This window comes from Prionailurus bengalensis, chromosome B3 (assembly GCF_016509475.1).
Source record: "Prionailurus bengalensis isolate Pbe53 chromosome B3, Fcat_Pben_1.1_paternal_pri, whole genome shotgun sequence".
Taxonomy (NCBI): domain Eukaryota; kingdom Metazoa; phylum Chordata; class Mammalia; order Carnivora; family Felidae; genus Prionailurus; species Prionailurus bengalensis.
Window position 1 is genome coordinate 48,649,310 of NC_057355.1, and position 22,923 is coordinate 48,672,232.

The 22,923-nt window shown below is 33.6% G+C and overlaps 1 protein-coding gene across 1 annotated transcript in view; it reads left to right on the forward strand.

Moving 5' to 3' along the window:
- The window catches only part of RFX7 (regulatory factor X7), a 135,051-nt gene that overhangs the window by 77,085 nt on the left and 35,043 nt on the right, over positions 1-22,923 (forward strand). Inside the window, exons 4-5 of the mRNA XM_043555358.1 lie at positions 10,162-10,244; positions 12,089-12,211. Of these exons, the coding sequence (XP_043411293.1) occupies positions 10,162-10,244; positions 12,089-12,211 (206 nt within the window). The remainder of the gene's footprint in view (positions 1-10,161; positions 10,245-12,088; positions 12,212-22,923) is intronic.

Below are 22,923 nucleotides of genomic sequence, written 5' to 3' on the forward strand. Positions count from 1 at the left end.
TTTCGCTGGAGTTTGCTTGTCAGCCTTGCTTTACTTTTTCTAAGCTGTCCCTTAGTAATTGATGTCTTTCAAATGAACTCAGGTCACATTCCTTATCTCAGAGCAGAATATTTTGAACAGAAATTTAAACCATTTTCATTTTATATCTAAATCAGTAAATTTACAAATAGAGTAAATTCTCACAATAATACAAATATAATAAAAATTACTCTTCCCATTTGATTTATATTTTCTAGGACTGAGAATAGAAAAATAATTTCATCTTACATTGTTTGTAGCAGGTAGCTCAAAAGAAGATCGCATCCTGTTCCCATGCCCACTATGGTTCTATCATAGCAAGTTAGGAAACTGAAAATTAAGAATTCTAAGCAACAAGGATTGAAAAATAAGAGTCCTCATACCTTGACCTTTTTCTCTGTCTTCCTTATTCAATCCTGTGGGTGGACAGCTTTCACAACTGCTCGGGCCTGAGAGAATATAATATCAGGTATGTGATTGTTTCCATCAATTAAAAAAAGCTATAAAAAAAGCTTCTACTTTCCCCCTTTTAGTCCTTCTGTCAGTGATGCTGGTGAAGAGGACTTTTAGTTCTGTGCTCTTGAATTAGTGTCACCTGAGGGGAAGAAATTGGATTTTTTTTTTTTTTACATTTTGTTTTGTTTTTTGCTTTTTTGTTCAAAAAATTAAAGGCAAATTCAAGCATGATTATCCTATCAGTGTATATATTTTCCCTCCATACATGATTAACTGAAGAAACAGTCAAGCTGGAGAATTTAGGTTTCTGGATTTTAAGCTGACTGTGCTAAATATAAATTTAAATTGAAACTTTTTAAAAAGACCTTTTTCTGATACCAGTTTGAAAAGTAAAGATTAAAGAATAATTATGGACATGATACCCTGGTTGGTCATCTTCCACCAGAAGTCAGTCATTGTCAACCTAGCCAGTTCTTTGAAGGGTATTTATATATCTCAATGGAAGAATTTCTTCTTCTGGAAATAAAGATGATCCTCAGATGTCATTTCACCATCAAGGATCTTACCTGAAAACTTCTCAATTAAGCCTTTAATTGTTATGCTCTTTTAAGCATCAGCCCCTTCCCAGTTCTATGACCTTATTAAAACAAAACAAAACTCTGAATAGGGAAGTCTCATAACAAGAAACACATCACTATAGAGAATTGATTTCAAACCGGAGAAATTCCTTTTTTTTTAACATGAAATTATAGAGCAAACCTGATTCAAGATGCTCCCTAAAAACAGGAGCAGATCTCTCCATTCAGACTACCTTGTAACTATATCCATGATAGTAAATACTGGGAACATATTTCTTTTCCATCTGCTGAAAGGGCTTCAAGTTCTGGTAATCAGACGTTTGAAATTCTACCTGGTTCTCAGTAATCCATCCTATATGTGTTGGTAGTTTAGAGGCAGATGTCCTGAGCATATAAGCAGAAACACTAAAAATAAACTCAGTTTTTGAATTATAGAATGTTTTTTCAAGTCTTTTTAATTACAGGAGACAAGTGGAACGTTACACGTTTTGTTCCAAGTCCAACCTAGGAAAAGCTTTTATTTCTGACCTATTCTGCTTAAATTGATTCCTCTCTGTCTAGTACTAGCACAGTTGTTGTCAGAAGTAATTTCTAATTTCTATTTTCATCTTGATGGCTTAGGAAGGAATAGTATCAACTCTCTTCTGCATTTACCCAACAGAAAGTCAGCACTGGCAGAACGTGGCCTTTAATAACTTATGGGCAAATGTGTCACTTACATACAAAATCTAGGAGCCTTGCTCTTAGAATGTACCTCCCAAGTTAGTGGAGGTCACCAAGGTAAATAATTCCTAAATTTCTTAAGATATCTTGCTTTTTGAAATAAAAGATTATGTACTTTTTGATAGAATTTGAATAATAAACTCTTCCAGCAAAATCTTTTAAGCAATTAAATTAATTCAGAATAATATTTGTATAATAATAATAATATCTATTATAAATATATTTTATAAACTGCTTTTAATCCTCACAAAAATTTTATGAGCATTTTATACAGATTACTCAGCTTGAACAGCTTGCCTAATATCACAAAGCTAATGAGTGCAAATCTGGAATTTGGCTCTAAGCCTTCTAATTCTATATTCTACACCTTACTACTCTATCTCACTGCTTTAGATAAATTGAACTTGAAGGGTCAGTCTATCAAGCTCAAGTAGCAGCTGCTGCTTTCATTTATAACATATAATATAGGTCATATTCTTATTATTTATCGATAGGAAATGTGCCTCTTAAACTCAGATTTATAAAAGCTCTATCAAAGATGCTTTATTACTATATTAATCAGCTACTGGATGATATTTTTATATGAAAAGTCTCTGTGACATAAGTTCAAGAACAATCAGTGAATCATACATTTTGCTATATTACTCTTAAAGATAAATTGTTTTTTTCTAAATTAAATTCCACCTCAGAAAAAGGTGTTTTTAAGTGCTAAAAGTAAAAATTGCATCCCTTTTTAAACTTGTGAATAGACAAGAATCCCATAGTAGATGGAGCATGAAAAATAAGGGAATTGGTGAATTATTCAATAAATTATACTGAACATTTAGCTATCCTTGTGGGAAAATTGTAATTAGAACCGTACTTTATATGAGAAAAATAAATTCCGGGGGAATTAAAGACTTAAATGTGAAAAACAAAACTTTAAAAAGAAAATGAGGGATATCTTTATGACATTGGGACAGGGAAGGATCTTAAGACACAAAAAGCACAGGTTATCAATGAAAAGATTGATGTATTTGACTTCCTGGAAATTAAAAACTTCTCTGCATCAAAGACTCGAAAAACAAAGTGAAAAGACAAGCTACAACTAGGAAAATGTAATAGCAGCACTTATAGCCAATGGCAGATTAGTACATGGACTATGACAAATATCCTCATTTTTAAATGTTCTTCAACTGTGGTTCTTTCGATAAGATACTCTAACTAGCAGTATCAGCATCACTGAACTGAATGTATTAGAAATCAGGATTCTCTGGCCCCCACTCAAGACCTACTGAATCAGAAACTCTGGAGTTTTTAACAGGCTCTCCAGGTGGTTCTGATGCATGCTAAAATTTGATAGCAATTATATTAGAGTAAACTCAAATGATAAAAAAATATGAAAAGATCCTCAGTCTCACCTTCAATCAGAAAATGTAAGACAGTGAAATACTTTTTCATACCCATAAGAGTGGCTAACATTTAAATCTTAAGCTTTAACAGAGATATAGAAAAATTGTAGCTTTGGTGCTAAAAATATAAATTGGCACAACAGTTTTGGGGGAGCAATTTGGAAATGCCCAATAAAGTTGAAGATATGCACCCTTTATGGCCAGGTATTTCTACTTTTAAGTATGTACCATAGAAAAAGCTCTTACACAAAGATACAGCAGTCACAAATAAAGGATTTTTATTGTAGCACTATTTGAAATAGTGAAACTTTATGATAACTGTCAGTAAAGAAATGAACAAATTGTTTTTTTTTATCCATGTAGTTGTTGTATAATCTGTTTAAAGGTGAAAGAATTTTGGAGCAAATGTGGCAAAAAGTTAGCGTCTTTTAAATATGACTAGTGATGCATATGTACCTGCTTCCTGTATGTTGTTTTAAATACTTTATAATTTTAAATTAAAAAAAAAACTAAATGGGATATTAAAGTATTAGAAGGATTCCCATCTGTCTCTGTCTTATCTTTCAGGATTCTGCTTCAAAAGGTGATTGACTTTGGGCAAAGCAGAATCTTCAGTCTAGTTGAGGGGGAAGGTGTAACTAGACACTGAAAATCATTTTTTGAATAGTAAATGCAAAAAAGCAGTAAGTGCAAATTAATTGGGTATAAATTCTTGAATAATTGCTGTGGCCCAAAGTAGAGGGACAAAGGCATATATTACAGGATCATGTGTCCAAAATTATTAGAGTTGAATTTTTAACTAGTTTTTTGTTTGTTTTTGTTTGTTTTTTTTTAGAAATAAAAGTTAAGTGGAAGAGAACATGAAGGCCGTATCTTCTAAAGTGGTGCTTCTCAACCTTTTTTTTTTTTTTAGCTTATATCCCATTTTGATAAATATAAATATCTTACATCCATGATTAATTTAATTTGAAATTTCACAATAAGTTAAATGCCATTTTAAAAATGATTGAGTAATGGGGCGCCTGGGTGGCGCAGTTGGTTAAGCGTCCGACTTCAGCCAGGTCACGATCTCGTGGTCCGTGAGTTCGAGCCCCGCGTCAGGCTCTGGGCTGATGGCTCAGAGCCTGGAGCCTGTTTCCGATTCTGTGTCTCCTTCTCTCTCTGCCCCTCCCCCGTTCATGCTCTGTCTCTCTCTGTCCCAAAAATAAATAAACGTTGAAAAAAAAATTTTTTTTTTAAAAAAATGATTGAGTAAAAGATTTTGTGATTACAGAAAGGAATCCTTTCCCCCTCCTCACATTTTTATCTACATATAGAAAAGGGATCTTCAGTTCTTTCAAAAGTGCTAGAAGGAAAAGTCTAACTTTCTGTATTACTCAAGATGGGCTAGTCTGTGCTGCCATAACAAAGTATGCCTGAAATACCAGTGGCATAACTGCAAAAATTTACTTTCATTCACATTATATGTACAGCACAAATCATTGGAGGTCCTTGCTCCACGTGGTCCCTTGGTAACCCACATTGAGACACTGCATCTTACAGTTTCATCAGTGAAATACATGGCTTCCAAGGTTCACAAAGGGAAGAAAAGAACAGAGTTGACACATTGATTCTTAATTATGTCAGCTGAGAAATGAAATAATCATTTCTGCTCAGTTCATGGCTGCAAAGGAAGCTGAGAAGTGTAGGTGAGCAAGTGGAATGTTTGATGAGCACTGTCTCTATCCCTTGTTCTCTTTACCACTTTACTTGCACCTCATAGAAGGAATTAGATAGCTCCATGCTACTAGTTCCTGGTGTGAATGAATATTCTTTATCAGCCAAAGCTTCAGAAGGGAAGGGGATTGAATGTAGGACTTGAATACCAAACTCCACCTTGAACCTCCAAAAGTAACTTGATTTTGTATATCTTACATTTATACCTATTTTCCCCCTCTGGATCACATGATATCAAACTGAATGCTGAATCTGATTGTTTGCTACAGGCTCTTCTGTTCAGGATGTGAAAGATCAAAGCACTAACTAGGTCATGTGCAAAATTAAGTTTAAAGTGGTTTCCTGGAAGGTTTTTGACATCTGAATCAAACTTTAGTTCAAAGATTTCCTTTTGTATGTCTTCGTACAAAGATTGAAATGTGTGAGAGAGAGGTCCTCATAAGCTTTCAGAAGAAACCTTCAATCACAATAGTAGGAAATTATCACCATGGTTCATTCAACCAACTAGATAATATTTGAGGTAAACTTGAAATCATTTTCAATAATTTTGCTTTGAGACTTAACTTCTTCAATTAAAGAAAATGAAAACTTTAAAGCCTACGGAATAAGGATGTTGATGTTTGTTATTTGAAGTTTAAAGTCAAGTATTCAGATATATCTGTCAAATATGTCAAGCTCTTGAAAATTGTAATTTTTTTATTGACCTAAAATACACAGCACAAAAAATTTACATGTAGTGATACTTAGTTTTTAAGTTTGAGAGAGGAGAGAGAGAGAGAGAGAGAGTGCTCGTGCATGCGCAGGAGGGGCAGAGAGAGACACAGAGAGAATCCCAAGTAGGCTCTGTGCTATCAGCATGGAGTCTGACGTGGGGCTCGACCCCATGAACCGTGAGATCATGACCTGAGCTGAAATCAAGAGCCGGACACTTAACCAACTGAGCCACTCAGGTGCCCCTGTGATACTTACTTAGTATATTCACAATATTGCATAACCACCACCTCTATGTAGTTCCAAAACATTTTCATCACCCCAAAAGGAAACCCATGAAGCAATCAGTTCTCATACTCCCCCGGTTGCCATTAATCTTTCTCTGTGGAATTGCCTATTCTAGATATTTCATAGAGGTACAATCATATGTGGCCTTTTGTGTCTGGCTTCTTTCACTTAGCATAATGTGTTCAGGGTTCATCCATGTTGCAGCATGTATCAGTACTTCATTCTTTTTCAGGCTAAATTTTAAAATTACAGCTTTTAAAAGTTTCGGCAGTTGGTCTTTTTTCTAATGTTCTAAAAATGGAGCAACTTTGTTCTTCATTTCATAAATCCAGCCAAACGTACTTCTTTTTGACAACCAACAAATCTCAACATGGGACAGAAAAACATGTTTCTTGACATTTAAATCTTCACAAAGCATAGCAAATAATCTGATGTTTAACATATTTGCAACATATTTTTGCCTTGATTATCAAGCAAGGCTAAGTCTTCTACACCACTAGTCATTGTTTTGGAAGCCATTGATTATCTTTAAGTGACACATTATCTCTGAAGCCAAAAATTTTCATGGTGAACTCAGCCTTGCTAGACCTGAATGCCATCACTACACACTTGAGTCATTTGTTCCCGTTTGCTTCACAGAATTTTGATATCAGGTTTAGCAAATTCTCCATATTTCTTCTTCTATGTGTTGAGTCCCACATAATAGATGAAATAGGAATCAGTAGTTAACTTTTCATTGTTTTAAAGGCAAAAAAAAAACCAAAATAGGACAGTGAGGTTGATCTTTTTCAAAAATATTTTTCTGACTTCTGTCTTTAAATCCCTTCTTTGGCACTTTCTCCTAATTTGGATTATCTTCTGAATTCCTTCTGGAATTTCTCCTCTTTTCTGGAATTTCTTCTCTTTTTTCCTCTAGTATATGTTAAATTTGCAAATTATAGAATCCAAGGTTTCTCAAGCTCTATGAAGTTTTTTTATTCTTAGTCATCAAAAATGATATTTTTTCCTTTTCTTATTGAGGTATAATTAATGTGACATGATATTAGATTCAGGTGTACAATATAATGAGTCCTCATTTGTATATATTGCAAAATAAGTAAGCCCGGTTGGCACACAGTAAGTCCATTTGACATTCATCACCATACGTAGCTACAAAAAAATATTTTTTGGTAATAACTTTCAAGATCCACTCACTAAGCTATGTTCAAATATGTGATACAGTAGTATTTTTTAAAGATTTTATTTATAAGTAATCTCTACACCCAGTGTGGGGCTTGAACTCACAACCTGATATCAGGAGTCACACACTCTACTGACTGAGCCAGCCAGGCACCCCTATAATACATTAGTATTAATTTTTGTCACCATTCTGCACATTGCATCCCCATGACTTTCTCATTTTATGACTCGAAGTGTGTTCCTTTTGACTCCCTTCGCCCATTTTTCCCATGCCCTGCCACCTGCCTCAGGCTATTACCAATCTATCTCTATCCATGAGCTTGGGTTTTTTTTTTGTTTTATTTGTTTATTGTTCAGATTTCACATATAAATGAGATCATATGTTATATACCTTTTTCTGTCTGACTTATTTCACTTAGTATAATGCCTTCAAGGTCCATCCATGTTATCATAAACTTATGGCAAGATTTCATTATTTTTTATAGCTGAATAGTATTGTTTTATACACACACATATACTGCATTTTCTTTATCCAAAAATGATGATTTGTACTACATTTTCTCAGGCTTTGCACATAATAAGGTTTTTTGGTAACATAACCTACGTTGGATTTAATATGATAAGGATTATTGAGATTAACTGGGTGATGTTAATAATACTCAACAGAAAGTATTTTAGGAACTATTTTTAAGTTTATTTATTTTGAGAGAGAGGGAAAGACAGAATTCCAAACAGGCTCCATGCTGTCAGTGCAAAGCCTGATGCAGGGCTCGAACTCACTAACCATGAGAGATCATGACCTGAGCCAAAATCAAGATGCTCAAATGGGTGAGCCAGCAAGGTGCCCCTAGTTTTGTACGTTTTTAGTAATGACAAATCTTTGTAAGTTCCTTAAGGACAAGGACTGTTGCATTGTTCATATGTGTATGAACATAGGTTCATACATAGGTTCACTGTAAGTTTGTAATTACTGTAAATCATTTGTGAAACATGGCAGAAAATAAAATTGATGAATGAGTAAATGAATCCTCCTTTATTGTTAAAAGACAGACAACTGAAGACTTAGACTAATGTGGGGCAGAGAAAATAAAGAGACTTGGAAGAATGTGTGGGAAAGACTTAAGAGGACTAAATAAAGGATTAAAGTGGAGAGCATGACAAGGAATAAAATTAAGCATGCTCCAAAACTGAATTCTGGGGATCTGGAGAAAAGAAAGTGTTAAGTAACAGTTGGGAAGAAAATGTCTATTTGTGTTTTGGTTTTTCCTTTGTTGAGAGGAGAGTTATACATGGTATTGTTGATAAATATATTAGGTATTAGAGTGAGAGCTAATTGCAAAAATTCCCATAAAACAGTAGAATGAAAAATACGTAGATTTTTGTGGATGAATTCTAGGATTAAACTGTTTTATAGATAAATCCTGGTGAGACTAAGAATAGGCTAAGTTATATCATTTTAAACTTTTTTAAAATTGGATATGTGTTTAAGCTGTGCTTTATTAGGTAAGAATAAATTCTGTTACCAGGAGTACCAATTATTTGTCCACATTTTCAATTGCAATGGACTTCTTTTAGGCTACCAAAATTTCACTGTATTATTTTTGTAACAGAGTTTGTGGCACATTTAAAGCTACTTTTGGCAAACTGAGTTGCGAAAGAAAGTTCTACAGTCCTCTGTATAGCAGAAATTATTTTAAAGGGTAGGTTTAGAGACAAAATGATGTAGTTGCAGAATAGCTACAGCTTATCTTACAGGTAGGTTCTCCAAATAGCAGCCATGGTTGTAGCTCTGTGAATAATTAAATCTGCATTGTGTGGAAAGGTTTGTTGGTAGTACTTCAGTATTTTTAAACTTCATTTCTGCCCCCTGTATGAGAGTATCATCATCAGTCACATGTTGTAGGTTTTTGAGAATTAGAAAAGGATCATAGAAGTCCTGTCATCCTTCTCACAGTTGTAAGGAAAATTTGCCGGAACACTGAAGCTTCATAGCCAGTTAAATGGTTAAGACTAACGAATGAATATTCTTTTGACTTCTACTCTAGACCTTTCCTCTAATACTATTTTGTCTAAGCATTGATTTTATTTATACCTAGAATATAAGAATTAATAGGAAATTACCATTTTCTTTTAGTAACTTTTTATGTGAGATATATTTATCAAACAACTTATCTATTATCTTACTGATAAGAAAAAAGTCTTTATTTTTTCTTGGCAGGTGACTCATCTAGTTTAAATTTAAACAGTCAATATGTTTTTAATTGTTATTATTTTTATTGAAGTATAGTTGACTCACAATGTTGCATTTGTTTCAGGCGTACAACATAGTGATTTGACAAGTCTATATGTTACACTATGCTCACAAGTGTAGCTACCATTTGTCACCATACAATACTATTAAAATGCCACTGACTATATTCCCTATGCTATACCTTTTATCCCTGTGGTTTATTAATTCCATAACTGGAAGCCTGTACTTCCAGTCCCCTTCACCCGTTTTGCTCATCCCCCTACCTCCTCCCTTCTAGCAGCCACCAGTTTGTTCTCGGTATTTATGGGTCTGTTTCTGCTCATTTTTGCTTGTTTTATTTTTTAGATTCCACATATGAGTGAAATCACATGGTATTTATCTTTCTCTGACTTATTTCACTTAGCTTAATACCTTCTAGTTCCATCCATGTTGTCACAAATGGCAAGATCTCATTCTTTTTTATAGCTGAGTAATATTCGTGTGTGAGTGTGTGTATACACACACACACACACACACACACACCCCTCATCTTTTTTGTCCATTCATCTATCACTGGACACTTAGGTTGCTTCCGTATCTTGGCTATTATAGATAATGCTGCAGTAACCATAGGTGTTCATCCTTTTGAATTTATGGTTTCATTTTCTTTGGGTAAATATCCAGTAGTGGAATTACTTACTAGATCATATGGTATTTCTACTTTTAAGTTTTTAAGAAACATCTATATTGTTTTCCACAATGGCTGTACCAATTTACATTCCTACCAGTAGTACACAGGTATTAGTAAATTTTGTTGAGGGATAAATAAGTGTTTTTAAAATGATATTTCTTTTTAATCTTTTGTAACCAGAAAGAAGTTGAGAATTTTACAGACCTGGAGAAACTCTACCTCTACCTTCAGCTGCCTTCTGGTCTCAGCAATGGAGAGAAAAGGTATATCTCTTGTTTTTTGCCTTAATTATAGTGTTTGTAGGACATCCCTAAGAACTGTGCGGGGAGTGTGTGTTGTGGTTGTTATTGTTGTGTGCTATTTCTAAAACCATCAGGAAGCAGAATGGCAAAACAGGAGATCTTTTTTTTTAGTCTTTGATCATATTTGGGTAAGTATTTACCTATAGTTTTTTCTGATTCATTTGTGTACCCGAGTAAATGCTATGAAATACAATTTGGGTTTTATTTTTTATTTTTATTTATTTATTTATTTTTTAATTATTTTTTTTTTCAACGTTTATTTAGTTTTGGGACAGAGAGAGACAGAGCATGAACGGGGGAGGGGCAGAGAGAGAGGGAGACACCAAATCGGAAACAGGCTCGAGGCTCCAGGCTCTGAGCCATCAGCCCAGAGCCTGACGCGGGGCTCGAACTCCCGGACCGCGAGATCGTGACCTGGCTGAAGTCGGACGCTTAACCGACTGCGCCACCCAGGCGCCCCTGGGTTTTATTTTTTAAACAGATCAATATATTTATGCAATGTGAGGGACTGTGAAAATTGAACAGAAAAGCAGAAAATAAACAGTTAAATATTGTAAAGAATGATGTTGCAGGAGTTTTTTGTAGTTACTGCCAGGTAAACAGAGCACAGTATAAAAGAAAAAAAAGTGAAATTACATATATGGAACATGAATTTATTTTAAACAGAAGATATTTTAAGTGTGTTTTGGGATATTACTGTATTTTGATTATTAAAAATATTTAATAGGGGCACCTGGATAGCTCAGTCAGTTAAGCATCTGACTCTTGATCACAGCTTAGGTCTTGATCTCAGGTCCTGCATTAAGCCTACATTAAAAAAAAAAATTAATAGTTTCATCCAGAAAATAGAGAAGTTGTTGGTTCATGCATTCTATTCTTAGGTTTATTTACCCTTTTAAGTATTTCTCAAAGTGCACTTCTTTCATGTAAGTTGTACTTAAATTTCTATTACTTTAAAATTGTGTATAAAAAGAAATGGCATGAAAATTCTGTTGCTTTTACCTCTTCTCCCTCAAACCAAATTTCATAACCATTTTAATCATCTTTTTTGTCCTAGAAACTTCTTTAGTATCTTCTTTGGAATTAAATAATTATTATAGGTACCTGGGATGAATGTCAGAATCAATAGAGGAACTTCCCTCATGCTATCTTGGGTGTCCCTTTTATGGATTTAGTTTATAAATGATGCGGCCCTACAGTAAAAACTGAGGATGTTTAATGGAAGTAATGGCCTGGGGAGGGGGCCAGTTAGAGAAGGACTGTAGAGGGAGATTTGTCCTCTCTGGATCTCTCTGGTATGAATTGCATTCTGGAGCATAGAGTGCTTAATAAGATTTCAGAATAGTTACTTGAAAATGCCAAGCAAATAGAAAATAATTGTTTCCATAACTTATTTTAAAAGTTTGATGATTTGGTAAGTTAGGTAAATGTATAGGCAAGTAAGTGAGCAAATATCCACTTAATCTGTGTAATTTTCACAGAAACAAATACTTTATGTTGTCAGCGCTCCATCACCTATGCCACTCTAGAGACCATGCATGGGAAGGGATGGTACAGGGATGGAACAGCAATAACTTCAGTCAGTCACTAGCTGTAGAAAATGGCTCACAACCACAGGTGGACAATTTGTATATAGATAATGGGGCATTTACTATATGGCCTGAATTTGGTTTGGTCATTTGTATTTACACGTATTTACAATTGTATTTACATGCAATTCTTTAGTGGAGCTTATAGGCTGTCTCAAAAATTATCAACGAATTGCTGTCTGGTTCAGCTAAAACATGTCTTTGTTTTATGGTTAGTGATCAGAATGCCGTATCATCTAGTCGGGCACAGCAAATGCATGCCTTTTCATGGATTCGGAATACCCTAGAAGAACATCCTGAGACTTCATTGCCCAAACAGGAAGTCTATGATGAGTACAAGTAAGTATCATGTGTACACATTAGGCATGCTGATATGTTAAAGAGCTTAAGCACTATACTTGGGTACAGTGATTTGTTTTATTCTTAGTGAATATCACTCTGGTATATGGGATTTTAACTTAGATACTTCTAAGATTCTTCCTATCTCTAAGCTTCTCTGGTAGCATATATCATAAAGGACAGGATTATTGAATAAAAGGATTCTTTTAGAGTTCTTCTGGATGATAGAAGGGATGTTGGAGGGTAGCATGATAATGGTAAAAGATTGCTAAATAAGAGCGTCTCTGTAGAGTTCTTAAGGATGACAGGAAGGGTCTGCCTAGGTCTAGGACAGTGGAAGGCAATAAATAAGTCAATGTATAAGAGAAAATTAAAACATGTTTTTTATTAAAACTTTTTAAGGGCCTTTTTCATGTGTTCGAAACTTACCCAATGTTTCTCTGCACCAATCAAAAAAAAAAAAAAGATAAGTTTCTGGAATTGTGAATTACTTATTCATGAATGAGGGAGTTCAGTGACTTGTACATATTAGATGCTCGAATAATGTCGATTGTACAGATAATTTATTTAAATACAGGAAACAAAAGTATAGACTAATGGACCTTTCTGGTTAAAAAAATTTAATAGTTGCCAAGTCTAGTTTTGTTTAACATTTTTTATAATTGATACTGAAAATGGAATTTATTCTGGCAGAGTAAATAAAAACAACATTCTCTGGGTATTTAAATGTCAAACCACCAACGATTCATGTGTTGTACTTCTATAGTTTGAAAGAAAAGTGTCAAATGCTGTTGTTAACCAGTGTAAAATGATGCAAAGGGACTACACTACCACACTCTATACTTTCTAGAAAGGAAACTTATCTTCATTCAAAATTCTGATTCCTTAACCTTAAGGAACATAGAGCCAGAGAAAGTCCGGAGAAAAATGTCTGAAATAATCAAGGGAACAAAGTTAAACTGAAGAGCTTTAGATTTTTTTCTCTTTAAGAAAAGCTTATATTTTTTTCTTTTTAAGAAAAGCTAAGAGTACATGTGACCCAAGTCTGTAAAGTTCATTCTCTTAACTTATAACAACCTGTCAAATACCTGCTATGTGCCAGAACCTGTATTAAGTTCTGAGGATATAATGAATAAGATATAGTCCCTTCCACTGGTGAAAATTCTGTTATGTATTTATAGTAAGTGTTAATTTTTCACTAAATCCAGATAATTATAACAGAAATAACCCTATAAAACTATAAGGAAGCAAATATTAACTTATTAAAAGGTTGTTAATACCAGCAAATGTGATATGCTGAAGAAATTCTGGACTGAGGATCAACGGAATAGATCTGTCATTAAATTTGTGACCTGGAAAGGTGTTTTCACCACTCTTTTTGTCAGATGTGTTATCTATAAAATGAGGCGATTGAAAGAGTATGAGGTCTCTTATAGCTCTAAAATTCTAGAAGTTGTCTGAAGTGGGGAATGTTGAAGGACTAGTTCTCCAAAGATGTCTTCCTAGTTTCCCAAAAGGCAAATTGAACCAATTAATGTATGACATTTTCATAATGAATTAATAAGAGAACTTGAGACTTCATATATTTTTTGAAATGATATCTTTCCACTGTACAACCCTTTCCACCGTTGTTAGAGACAGCACCCTAACTTTGTGGAAGTATGACTCTGGCCCATTAAGTATTCCTTATGTTCCTAATGGATTCCTGCCTTTGACAAAGAACAGTTATATTTTCTATTAAATTATTTTCTGAGGTTCCCACAAACCCTCAATTGTTTTCATTATGAAAAGTTACAGGTTTAAAAAAGTTAACAGGTTTTGCCTAAACAAAAGAGAAATAAGACATTCCATCATTTTGTGGGAGCAGTGGGCACTTCAATTTTGAGCAATTAATTTGCAGTTATAATAGAGAGCAGCAAAAATAAAAGGAAGGACCTCAGAGAGTTGAAAAAAGAAGTAGTAATAGGTAAGAGAAATTTCTAATAATAATGTGACTAGTTCTGTTCATGGAATGTGGAAGAATTGTGCTAATGATTATGCCTCTCTTTATAATTAGTATGTAGTACTATACCTAAGTCTGGGTATTTTAGTTCAAAAATCATTTTGCTAAGAATATATTTTATTTACTGTTGTGTTCCCCACAGTATTTCCACACAGTAGATACTAATTTAATATTAAGAGCGATTAGAATGGACTCTGTTCCCTAACATTGATGATAAAGTTTCAGAGTTATAAAAGACTTCGTTAAGTGTTTTAGTACAGTCCTGTCCTCACTGTGTAGGTGAAAACATGGAAACCCAGAGAAGTTAGGTGACTCTCCCAGTGTCACAAAACTAGTTAGGAGACATATAGGGCTAGAACTCCGATTCCATGAGTGTTTCATAATGGGTGAAAAGGCAAACTTGTTAAATTTGAGTGATATACTGTGTGGGTAGAGAAGGTTGGTCAAGTAGTTAGAAATAAAGTTGGCTAGGACTTTCACTTAGTGTGAATAAATAAGTTGCTCAAAATATGAATTAGTACACATGCATACAAATAATACAGTAACATGTATTAGCACAACATGGGCTAAGAAGAAAGTATGTTTCTGTGTCCACAGTATCACAGCATATGGGAGCTCCAAATTATTCTCTCATATGATTGTGCCTTGCCTAAAAGCATAAGTTGCCATATGGGTTTAAGTAACTTGAGAGAGATGCAAAATGTAGGACTACAGACATGCAAGAAGTATATCAAAGTATTAGGAAATAGCTTACTAAAGAAAGCAAAATGTAGTATAACTACATTTTTTTTTTAAAGTACAAGAGTTTTAAATCACGGAAGAGATAATACTCTTCTCAGTAAACACTTTTAAAGAAATTTTGTCCTTTCCTAATGTCCTTTTTAGACTAGTCATCTTCCTGTTTGGAGTACATTGATGAGGTTTCCTACATAAAAACTTAACATAGAATGACCAGACTTAAATTGATTCTATTTTAAATATTCACTGAAAATATATTATGAATGTGAAATATACTTTTATCTTAAGCTATTCCATTGCATATAGACCGTTGTAGAATTCATTGCAGTGATGTTCAGATGTAATTTTTGTGAAATTAATACCTTTATTGTCATTAAAATCAAAATCCCTTTGAGAGAAAAAATGGAAATAAAATCTAAGACAGCATTGAATGACTTCTTTTAACTGTATTTTCATGTAACATTAAGAAACTAATAGAACCAGAAAGCTTTAAGGGGCTTTCACCATGCAGACAGTTTGATTTACAAATGATTGTGAATTTTTGTATTTGTTGAAACTTTTGAATTCTGATAATCTCATGTGTTTATGAAAATGATCATTCATGTGTTTTTTTTTTATATTATTTTTGAATTACAAAAGTAATATATATTTGTCATTACAGTTTTGGGAAAGAGTTATAAATGTATATTAAAAAAATAATCTAGTACCAATAAACCTCACTACATAAAAATAACCACCTTGGTTTATTTCCTTTTTTTTTTTTCTTTTTTTTTTTTTTTAAATTTTTTTTTTTTTTTCAACGTTTATTTATTTTTTTTGGAACAGAGAGAGACAGAGCATGAACGGGGGAGGGGCAGAGAGAGAGGGAGACACAGAATCAGAAACAGGCTCCAGGCTCTGAGCCATCAGCCCAGAGCCTGACGCGGGGCTCGAACTCCCGGACCGCGAGATCGTGACCTGGCTGAAGTCGGACGCTTAACCGACTGCGCCACCCAGGCGCCCCTCCTTTTTTTTTTTTCTAATGCATTCTTTTTGTGTATGTGTTCTTGTTTTGTTTAACCAAATTTGGCCCCATTGTTTACACAATTACCGAAGGGGAAACAGTGACAACACTGCAGTGAATATTCTTGATGATATAATTTAGTGTAGATTATCAGAATTGGGATTGCTGGTTTATGGACCTTTATATATTAAGGATATTTACTAATAAAATGTAACTATCTTTTCAAGATTGCTGTTTATTATTTAATTTTAGTTCATTTTTTTGTAAGTAGCCTGAGATAGCTACTTCCTTTGCAGCTTGTAGCATTGTTTTTATGCTTAGAAAGAACTTCCATGTATTTTTCCTAGACTTTTTTTAAAGATATTTCTTATTTCACTTTTCATATATGATCCTTTAGTCCATCTGGTATTTATTTTGGTAAATGCCATTAGATAAAGCACTGGTTTTAATTTTTTTTCTAAATGTTCAATTACTGCTGCCTTATTTATTGAATAATTTTTCTTAACACAGTAATCTGTAATATAACTTACAGGGCTTTATCTTACTAAAACCCTTTGGACTCAGTTTTCTTCCTTTATATTTTCTGTTCTTATTCCAGTACCATACCATTTTTAATATTTTAGCTATTGACTGTCTAAGAAACTGGTAGGACCAGACTCTCCTTACTATCTCTGTTTTTAAAATTTTTCCTTGGTTTTATTTTCAGACCAATTAATATATTTCATATAAAGTTTGGAATCACTTTTCTAACTTTAAAAAAAGGAAACCTCAAGGGAATTTTGATTCAAAATGCATTAAATGTGAAATTTTATATTAGAAAAATTAACTTCAGAGCCAGAAATATATTTCTTAATCTACATCTTTCTTAGGTCCTTCAGTGAAGTTTCAGTTTTTTCCCTTCAATTAAGTCCACTTGTTTTTCTTATTAAGTTTATTCCTTGGTAATTTTTATTGTGTTATATATATTAAAAGTATTTTTTTTCTATTGCTTTACTATTGATTTGTTTAGGTTTATAGGCTATCTATAGACTTTTGTTATATTTATGTTGTACGTTTTATATTTACTGAACTTCATTTAATTCTAATTTTTCAGTTGTCACTTTTGACTCTTGAGTATAGTTTATTCTGTATATCTTTCTCATTCTCTTTATTTTATTACATTTAATAGATTTTCTTTCTGATTTTAAATAATGATAGGCATCATTTCCTCTTACAGTTCTTTGATGTTAAGAATGTATCATTTATAGTTGACTTTCTTTGTTGCTTTATGAGAAGTGGATATTGAAATTTACCAAATGCTTTTTGGGCATTTATTGAGATTACTATGAACAAAGTACTTTTTTCTTTGACCTGTTGATGTGCCATATAAAGGTATTACCTAATACAAACTCTCCTTTTAGCCCTAGACTTAACGTTCTCTTCAGATCAAGATGTGTAATCTTTTAGTCTATTGTTGATTTCTGTTTTCAGGTATATTATTTAGGATCTTTGCATCTATATGAGTGAATATTTTGGTCTGTAATTTTCTTTTTTTGTGCTATCTTTGTCAGGTTTTGATATCAGGGTTAGGCCAGCTTCGTAAATGAATTGGAACTCTTTCCCTTAATTTCTGTGCTCTGGAACAGTTTATATAGCATGGGAGTTATTTGTTCTTGAAAATTTTACAGAACTCAACTATAGAACCATCTAGGCCTGGAGCCTTTGTTCGAGGTAATTCTTTGGCAATTTTCTGTGGCTTTTTTCTGGTTAGGTTTTACTTCATTAGTCACATTTGGTAATTTGTTTTTCCTGGAACTCATTCAGATTTTTAAATGTTTATTAGCATAGCATTACATGTATTATTCCTCCTAAACTGAATATCTTCTATATTTCATATCTATTTTCATATTTCTAGTTTTATACATTTGAATTTTCCTTTTTTTCAAATTATACTTAGCTGTAGTCTATTTCATTGGTTTTCTTTCAGGAAAAAAATGAAGCTGAGATTGATATTGAGGTTTTGTTTTTGTTTTGTCTGTTTTTTTATTTATTAGGTGCCTTTCTTTTTCTCCTGATTTTCTTGAGATTTTTTTATTACTCTTTAAATGGAATTCTTAATTTTCATTTTTTTCATATTTAAGATGTGAACATTTATATCTAAGAGTTTGCCTCTGATTATAGTTTTGGCTGTATCCCTTAGTATGGATGTGTTTGTTAAAATTATCATTATTTTCCAATAGTGTGAAGTTATAGCTCCAATTTCTTCTTTGACCCAAAGTAGTTTTTTTTTATTTTTCATATGCTTGAGGGAGGTCTTTCATTTTGTTTTGTTTTGCACTTTATTAATTTGTAGTTTCATTATACTGTGGTCAGAGAATGACCACATTCAATTTCTGAATTTTTATATGTGTTGAGGTCTACTTTCAGTCTAACAAATTATCAGTTTTTATAAATATATCTGGACATTTTCTTTGTTCACTGTACATTGATATGTACTAAATCCACTTTTCTATATTCTTCAAATACTTCAAATTCTGCAAAACCTTTGTTTGTTTGTTTGTTTGTTTGTTTGTTTGTTTGTTTTGGTCTGTTTAACCAGTTGAAGATGAATAGTGTATTAATCTTTTACAAAAGTGATACTTCTCATGGTTTCTCATAGTATTTTTAATGCTTTTTTTTATAGATCTCTGGGCTGATCTCTGGGCTGTTTGACACAAGAAAAGTCCATGATTTAGATCTTTGTTAAAGTTTTTGCTTTTTGTCAACAAAAAATGATTCTGTGTCATATTGAATGTATTTTGTCTTATTCTCCTTTGACCCATTTTGACCCATCTGGCTATCTTATATATAAGATATATATACATCTTATATATATATATATATATATATATATATATGGGTGTGTGTATATATTTACACGTGTATACATATATATGTGTGTGTATATATATGTATATATGCATATATATATACACATGTACATATATATATACACATACATATATATGCATATATATATATACATACATACATATATATGTATATATGCCTATTTTTTTTTAACCATTTGTGTCATTTTGTTTAGGCTGTTTATATTACAGTGTTTCTAAAGTTTTTAATCTAAAATTGTTCCTGGTCTTAAAATCTGACTAGTTGATGAAACTCATGGAATAAACCAATCTAAAGTCTGATGTGTGCAGACATTTAGTAACAGGGATGGCAGCGGCTGCAGCTTCTACTGCTTTTTCCTGCCGCCTGATGGAGAAACACAAGCATTAATCTTAAATGGATTTCTTACTAATTAATATGTGGCCGATGCTAGCAGTCCTGAAAATCTGCTTTCATTCTGAGAAGAATCACAAACTTTCAGACTTCTAAACTTGACAACTTTGGCTGCAGTGTTTTCTGGTACACAAGTGTTCTGTCCAAATCCCTTTTTTATAAGATTTAATATTTTAAGGAATATGATTGTTTTAATTTTTATATATAACCATTTTGTGTATAAACATTAATTCAACATGTATGATACTTTGGTACTTACCAGCTAAGTTTATGATTTCTATTCTGCTAATCAGTGTAAATGAAACTCTTAGGGCAGCTTTGAAAGCAGAAATAGGTTCCAGAAACACTTGTTTTAAGAACATTAAGACAGTGAACCACTTCATAAGTTAAATGACATATAAATATTTTACACCTGTCTAAAATCTAGGTTGGGCCTACGCATATGTACATAATTTATAAATTTCTTAAGTTTATAATATATTGTTAATGTTATAGCATCTGTATAAAGTAAGTGGAAGCAAATATCATCCCTCCCTTTAAGGGTGACTTAAAGAAATGAATGTCTAGATATAGACACATCTGAACCCAGGTTTTGTTATTTCAGCGCTGGGCTCTTTTGCAATAATTCCTATTACCTCTGGAAATTTACTGCAAATGCTATTCTTTTAAAAAGTTTTTAGAACAGCATTTGCCATGCCTTAATTATATTTTAAATATTTTTAACTGATCGGAAATAAACTAAAGCATAAAAGTAAACTAAAGCGTAAAAGTCATCAGTTTCAGCATTACTTTTTGTTCATTATTGGGATATTAACTGTCTTAAGATACAAACTTAAGATTTTACCATTGAAATTTATTCTAATAGTGTCTGAATTATTTCCCTAAATACGTTGTCTAGCATTTATGTTATTATTTTTTGGGTAAGATTTTTTTCCCACACACTTGCTTGGTGTGGTCTATTTCATAGAAATTTTTATCCCAGTTTTTTCTTTTCTCTGTGTTTCTGTGACTTGACTTTTAAGGGGGGTAGTTACATCATCTCTTTTTCCTCACTTTCTCTGTTTCTGACCAATTGTACTTTCACAGAGTCCTCATTTACTATCTTTTACTTTTAAGTTCTTTAGTGATAGAAAAAGCATGAACTAAATAATAAAAGAGTGGCAGAATAGAGCTACAATAGTGATGTTGTATCAGGAAGGAACTGGTTCTCATATATGACACGGTTGTAGAAAGTGTTGACTGACTTTTCCAAATCACACTCTCTATACTAAATACATTATAATCATAACTAGAAGTACAAACCCAAGTCTTCTCATTTAAAATCAGAGTCCTTAGGGCACCTGGGTGGCTCAGTCGGTTAAGCATCAGACTCTTGATTTCACCTCAGGTCATGATCTCCTGATTTGCGGGATCGAGCCCCACGTTGGGCTTTGTGCTGACAGTATGGAGCCTGCTTTGGATCCTCTGTCTCCCTCTTTCTCTGCCCCTCCCCTGTTCACGCACGCACTTTCTCTATCTTTCAAGAGAAAATAAATAAACATTTAAAAATAAATAAGTAGATAAATAAATAAGTAAATAAAATCCTTTCCATTTCCCCCACCCATATAAACTGGATGCCCATGAGCCCAGTCATCACATATTTTGAATCTTGGAATTATCACTTTATCACTGCTCTTACTACCTTAACTTTTTCATCTGCCCCCAACATGATATGTGGCAGTTGGTGGGCATTTAGTACTTTTGTTTTAACTAATGCAGCGAAGATTTCAGCATTACCACTCCCAAGGACAAAGAGATCATGGAAGAAATTAGTAGTGCTTTTGGCAATCAACAAATAAAAATAAAATATTTTAAGGTAAATTTATTTGAGTGCATTAATTTACCAAGCATTATATATACATAGTCCTTACTCTCAAATAGGAGAAACAGATCAGTAACTAAACAGGGCACAAAGAAAGAATTTCCAGATTAACCTGATGGAGTGAGGGCCAGCATCACAAAAGAGATGACGTGTATAAAATTGTAAAAACTGAGTTTACCAAGCAGACTAGGGATTCAGAAGTGCATTCTGAGTGGAAGGTGCAATAATAAATGCATGGTGGCTTATAATCAGAGTTCAAGAGAAGATGTCAGAAACCAGCCCAAGAAAATTAGAATTATTTCCATGTGTAGGTCTTGGAAAGTTACTGTAAGCAAGCAATAGAACAACATCTCAGAAAGTGAGAAATGATAAGGATAAGGAGAAAATGGGTATTTAAGGATTAGGCAGAAAAACATGAGGAAGAATTTAAAGAGAAACAAAAAAAGCATGATATAATCTGAGAAAAGAGATTATTTTGAGGAGTTCACTACAGTGTCCTTTGCCTCGGCTCAAGTAAAAGGAAGTCAAGAAAAAAGCCCATGTTACATATCCATTAATAGCCCACTGGGATGTATTGCCAGAGCAGTTTCCATATTGCATTGGGGAATGAAGCCTGATTGTAATGCCATGAAAGGTAAATAGGGGGCGCCTGGGTGGCTCAGTCGGTTAAGCGTCCGACTTTCGCTCAGGTCACGATCTCGCGGTCTGTGAGTTCGAGCCCCGCGTCAGGCTCTGGGCTGATGGCTCAGAGCCTGGAGCCTGCTTCCGATTCTGTGTCTCCATCTCTCTCTGCCCCTCCCCCGTTCATGCTCTGTCTCTCTCTGTCTCAAAAATAAATAAATGTTAAAAAAAAAATTAAAAAAAAAAAAAAAAGAAAGGTAAATAGGTGGTTGGTAAGGACCCTGAGTAAAAACAGGTTTTTTAAGAGGTGGAGAAAGAAAAAGTAGTTGGCAGTTGAGGGGGGGGTGGGGAGAGTGGGTAGTAGAACAGACTTTTTTTTTTTTTTTTAGCCTTATTCAGTAAGGATTAAGTTCATTTGTATGTAACAGAACATCCAGTGAACAGTAGTTTTCAAGAAGGAGAATGAATTCACTTTTTCTTTTGGCAGCTCTGTGATAGCAGGGAACCCAAGCTCCTTCTAAATCCCCACTCCACCACCTGTAAGTCTTATTAGCCTGGTTTTACTTGTTGCCATCTAAAGTGAGCTACTGTGGCAGATAGGAGAAGTAAGTGACTTAGATGCATTATGGAAGGAAGGGAGAGAAACATTGAAAATCACTCATTTATGTTAGTTATATAAAGTTATTCAGTCAGTCAGTCAATAAAGTTAGTCATCCTGTCATATTCTGCAATTTTTCTAAATTGTCATTTAAATGTAGTGTTTGTTTCCTCTTCCCAAATAGACAAGATACTATTTTTAAGCCTTGCACTAAGCTTTCTTTTTCTTTCTTTTTCTTTTTTTAAGTTTTTAATGTTTGTTTATTTTTGAGAGAGAGAGCGCGAGAGCAAACACTAGCACGGGAGAGGCAGAGAGAGAGGGAGACACAGAATCTGAAGCAAGTTCCAGGCTCTGAGCTGTTAGCACAGAGCCTGTTGTGGGGCTTGAACTCACGAACCGTGAGGTCATGACCTAAGCCAAAATCAGACACTTAACCACTGAGCCACCCAGGCGCCCCTAAGCCTTTCTTATAATAAAACCACAGTATTTTATTATTTTTATTTGTGGTAAAATGCGTAAAATTTGCCATCTTAACCATTTTTTTTAAGCATGTAGTTCAGTAGCATTAAGTACGTTAACATTGTTATGTACCACCTCCCATCCCCACAGAACTTTTCTTTTTCCCTCA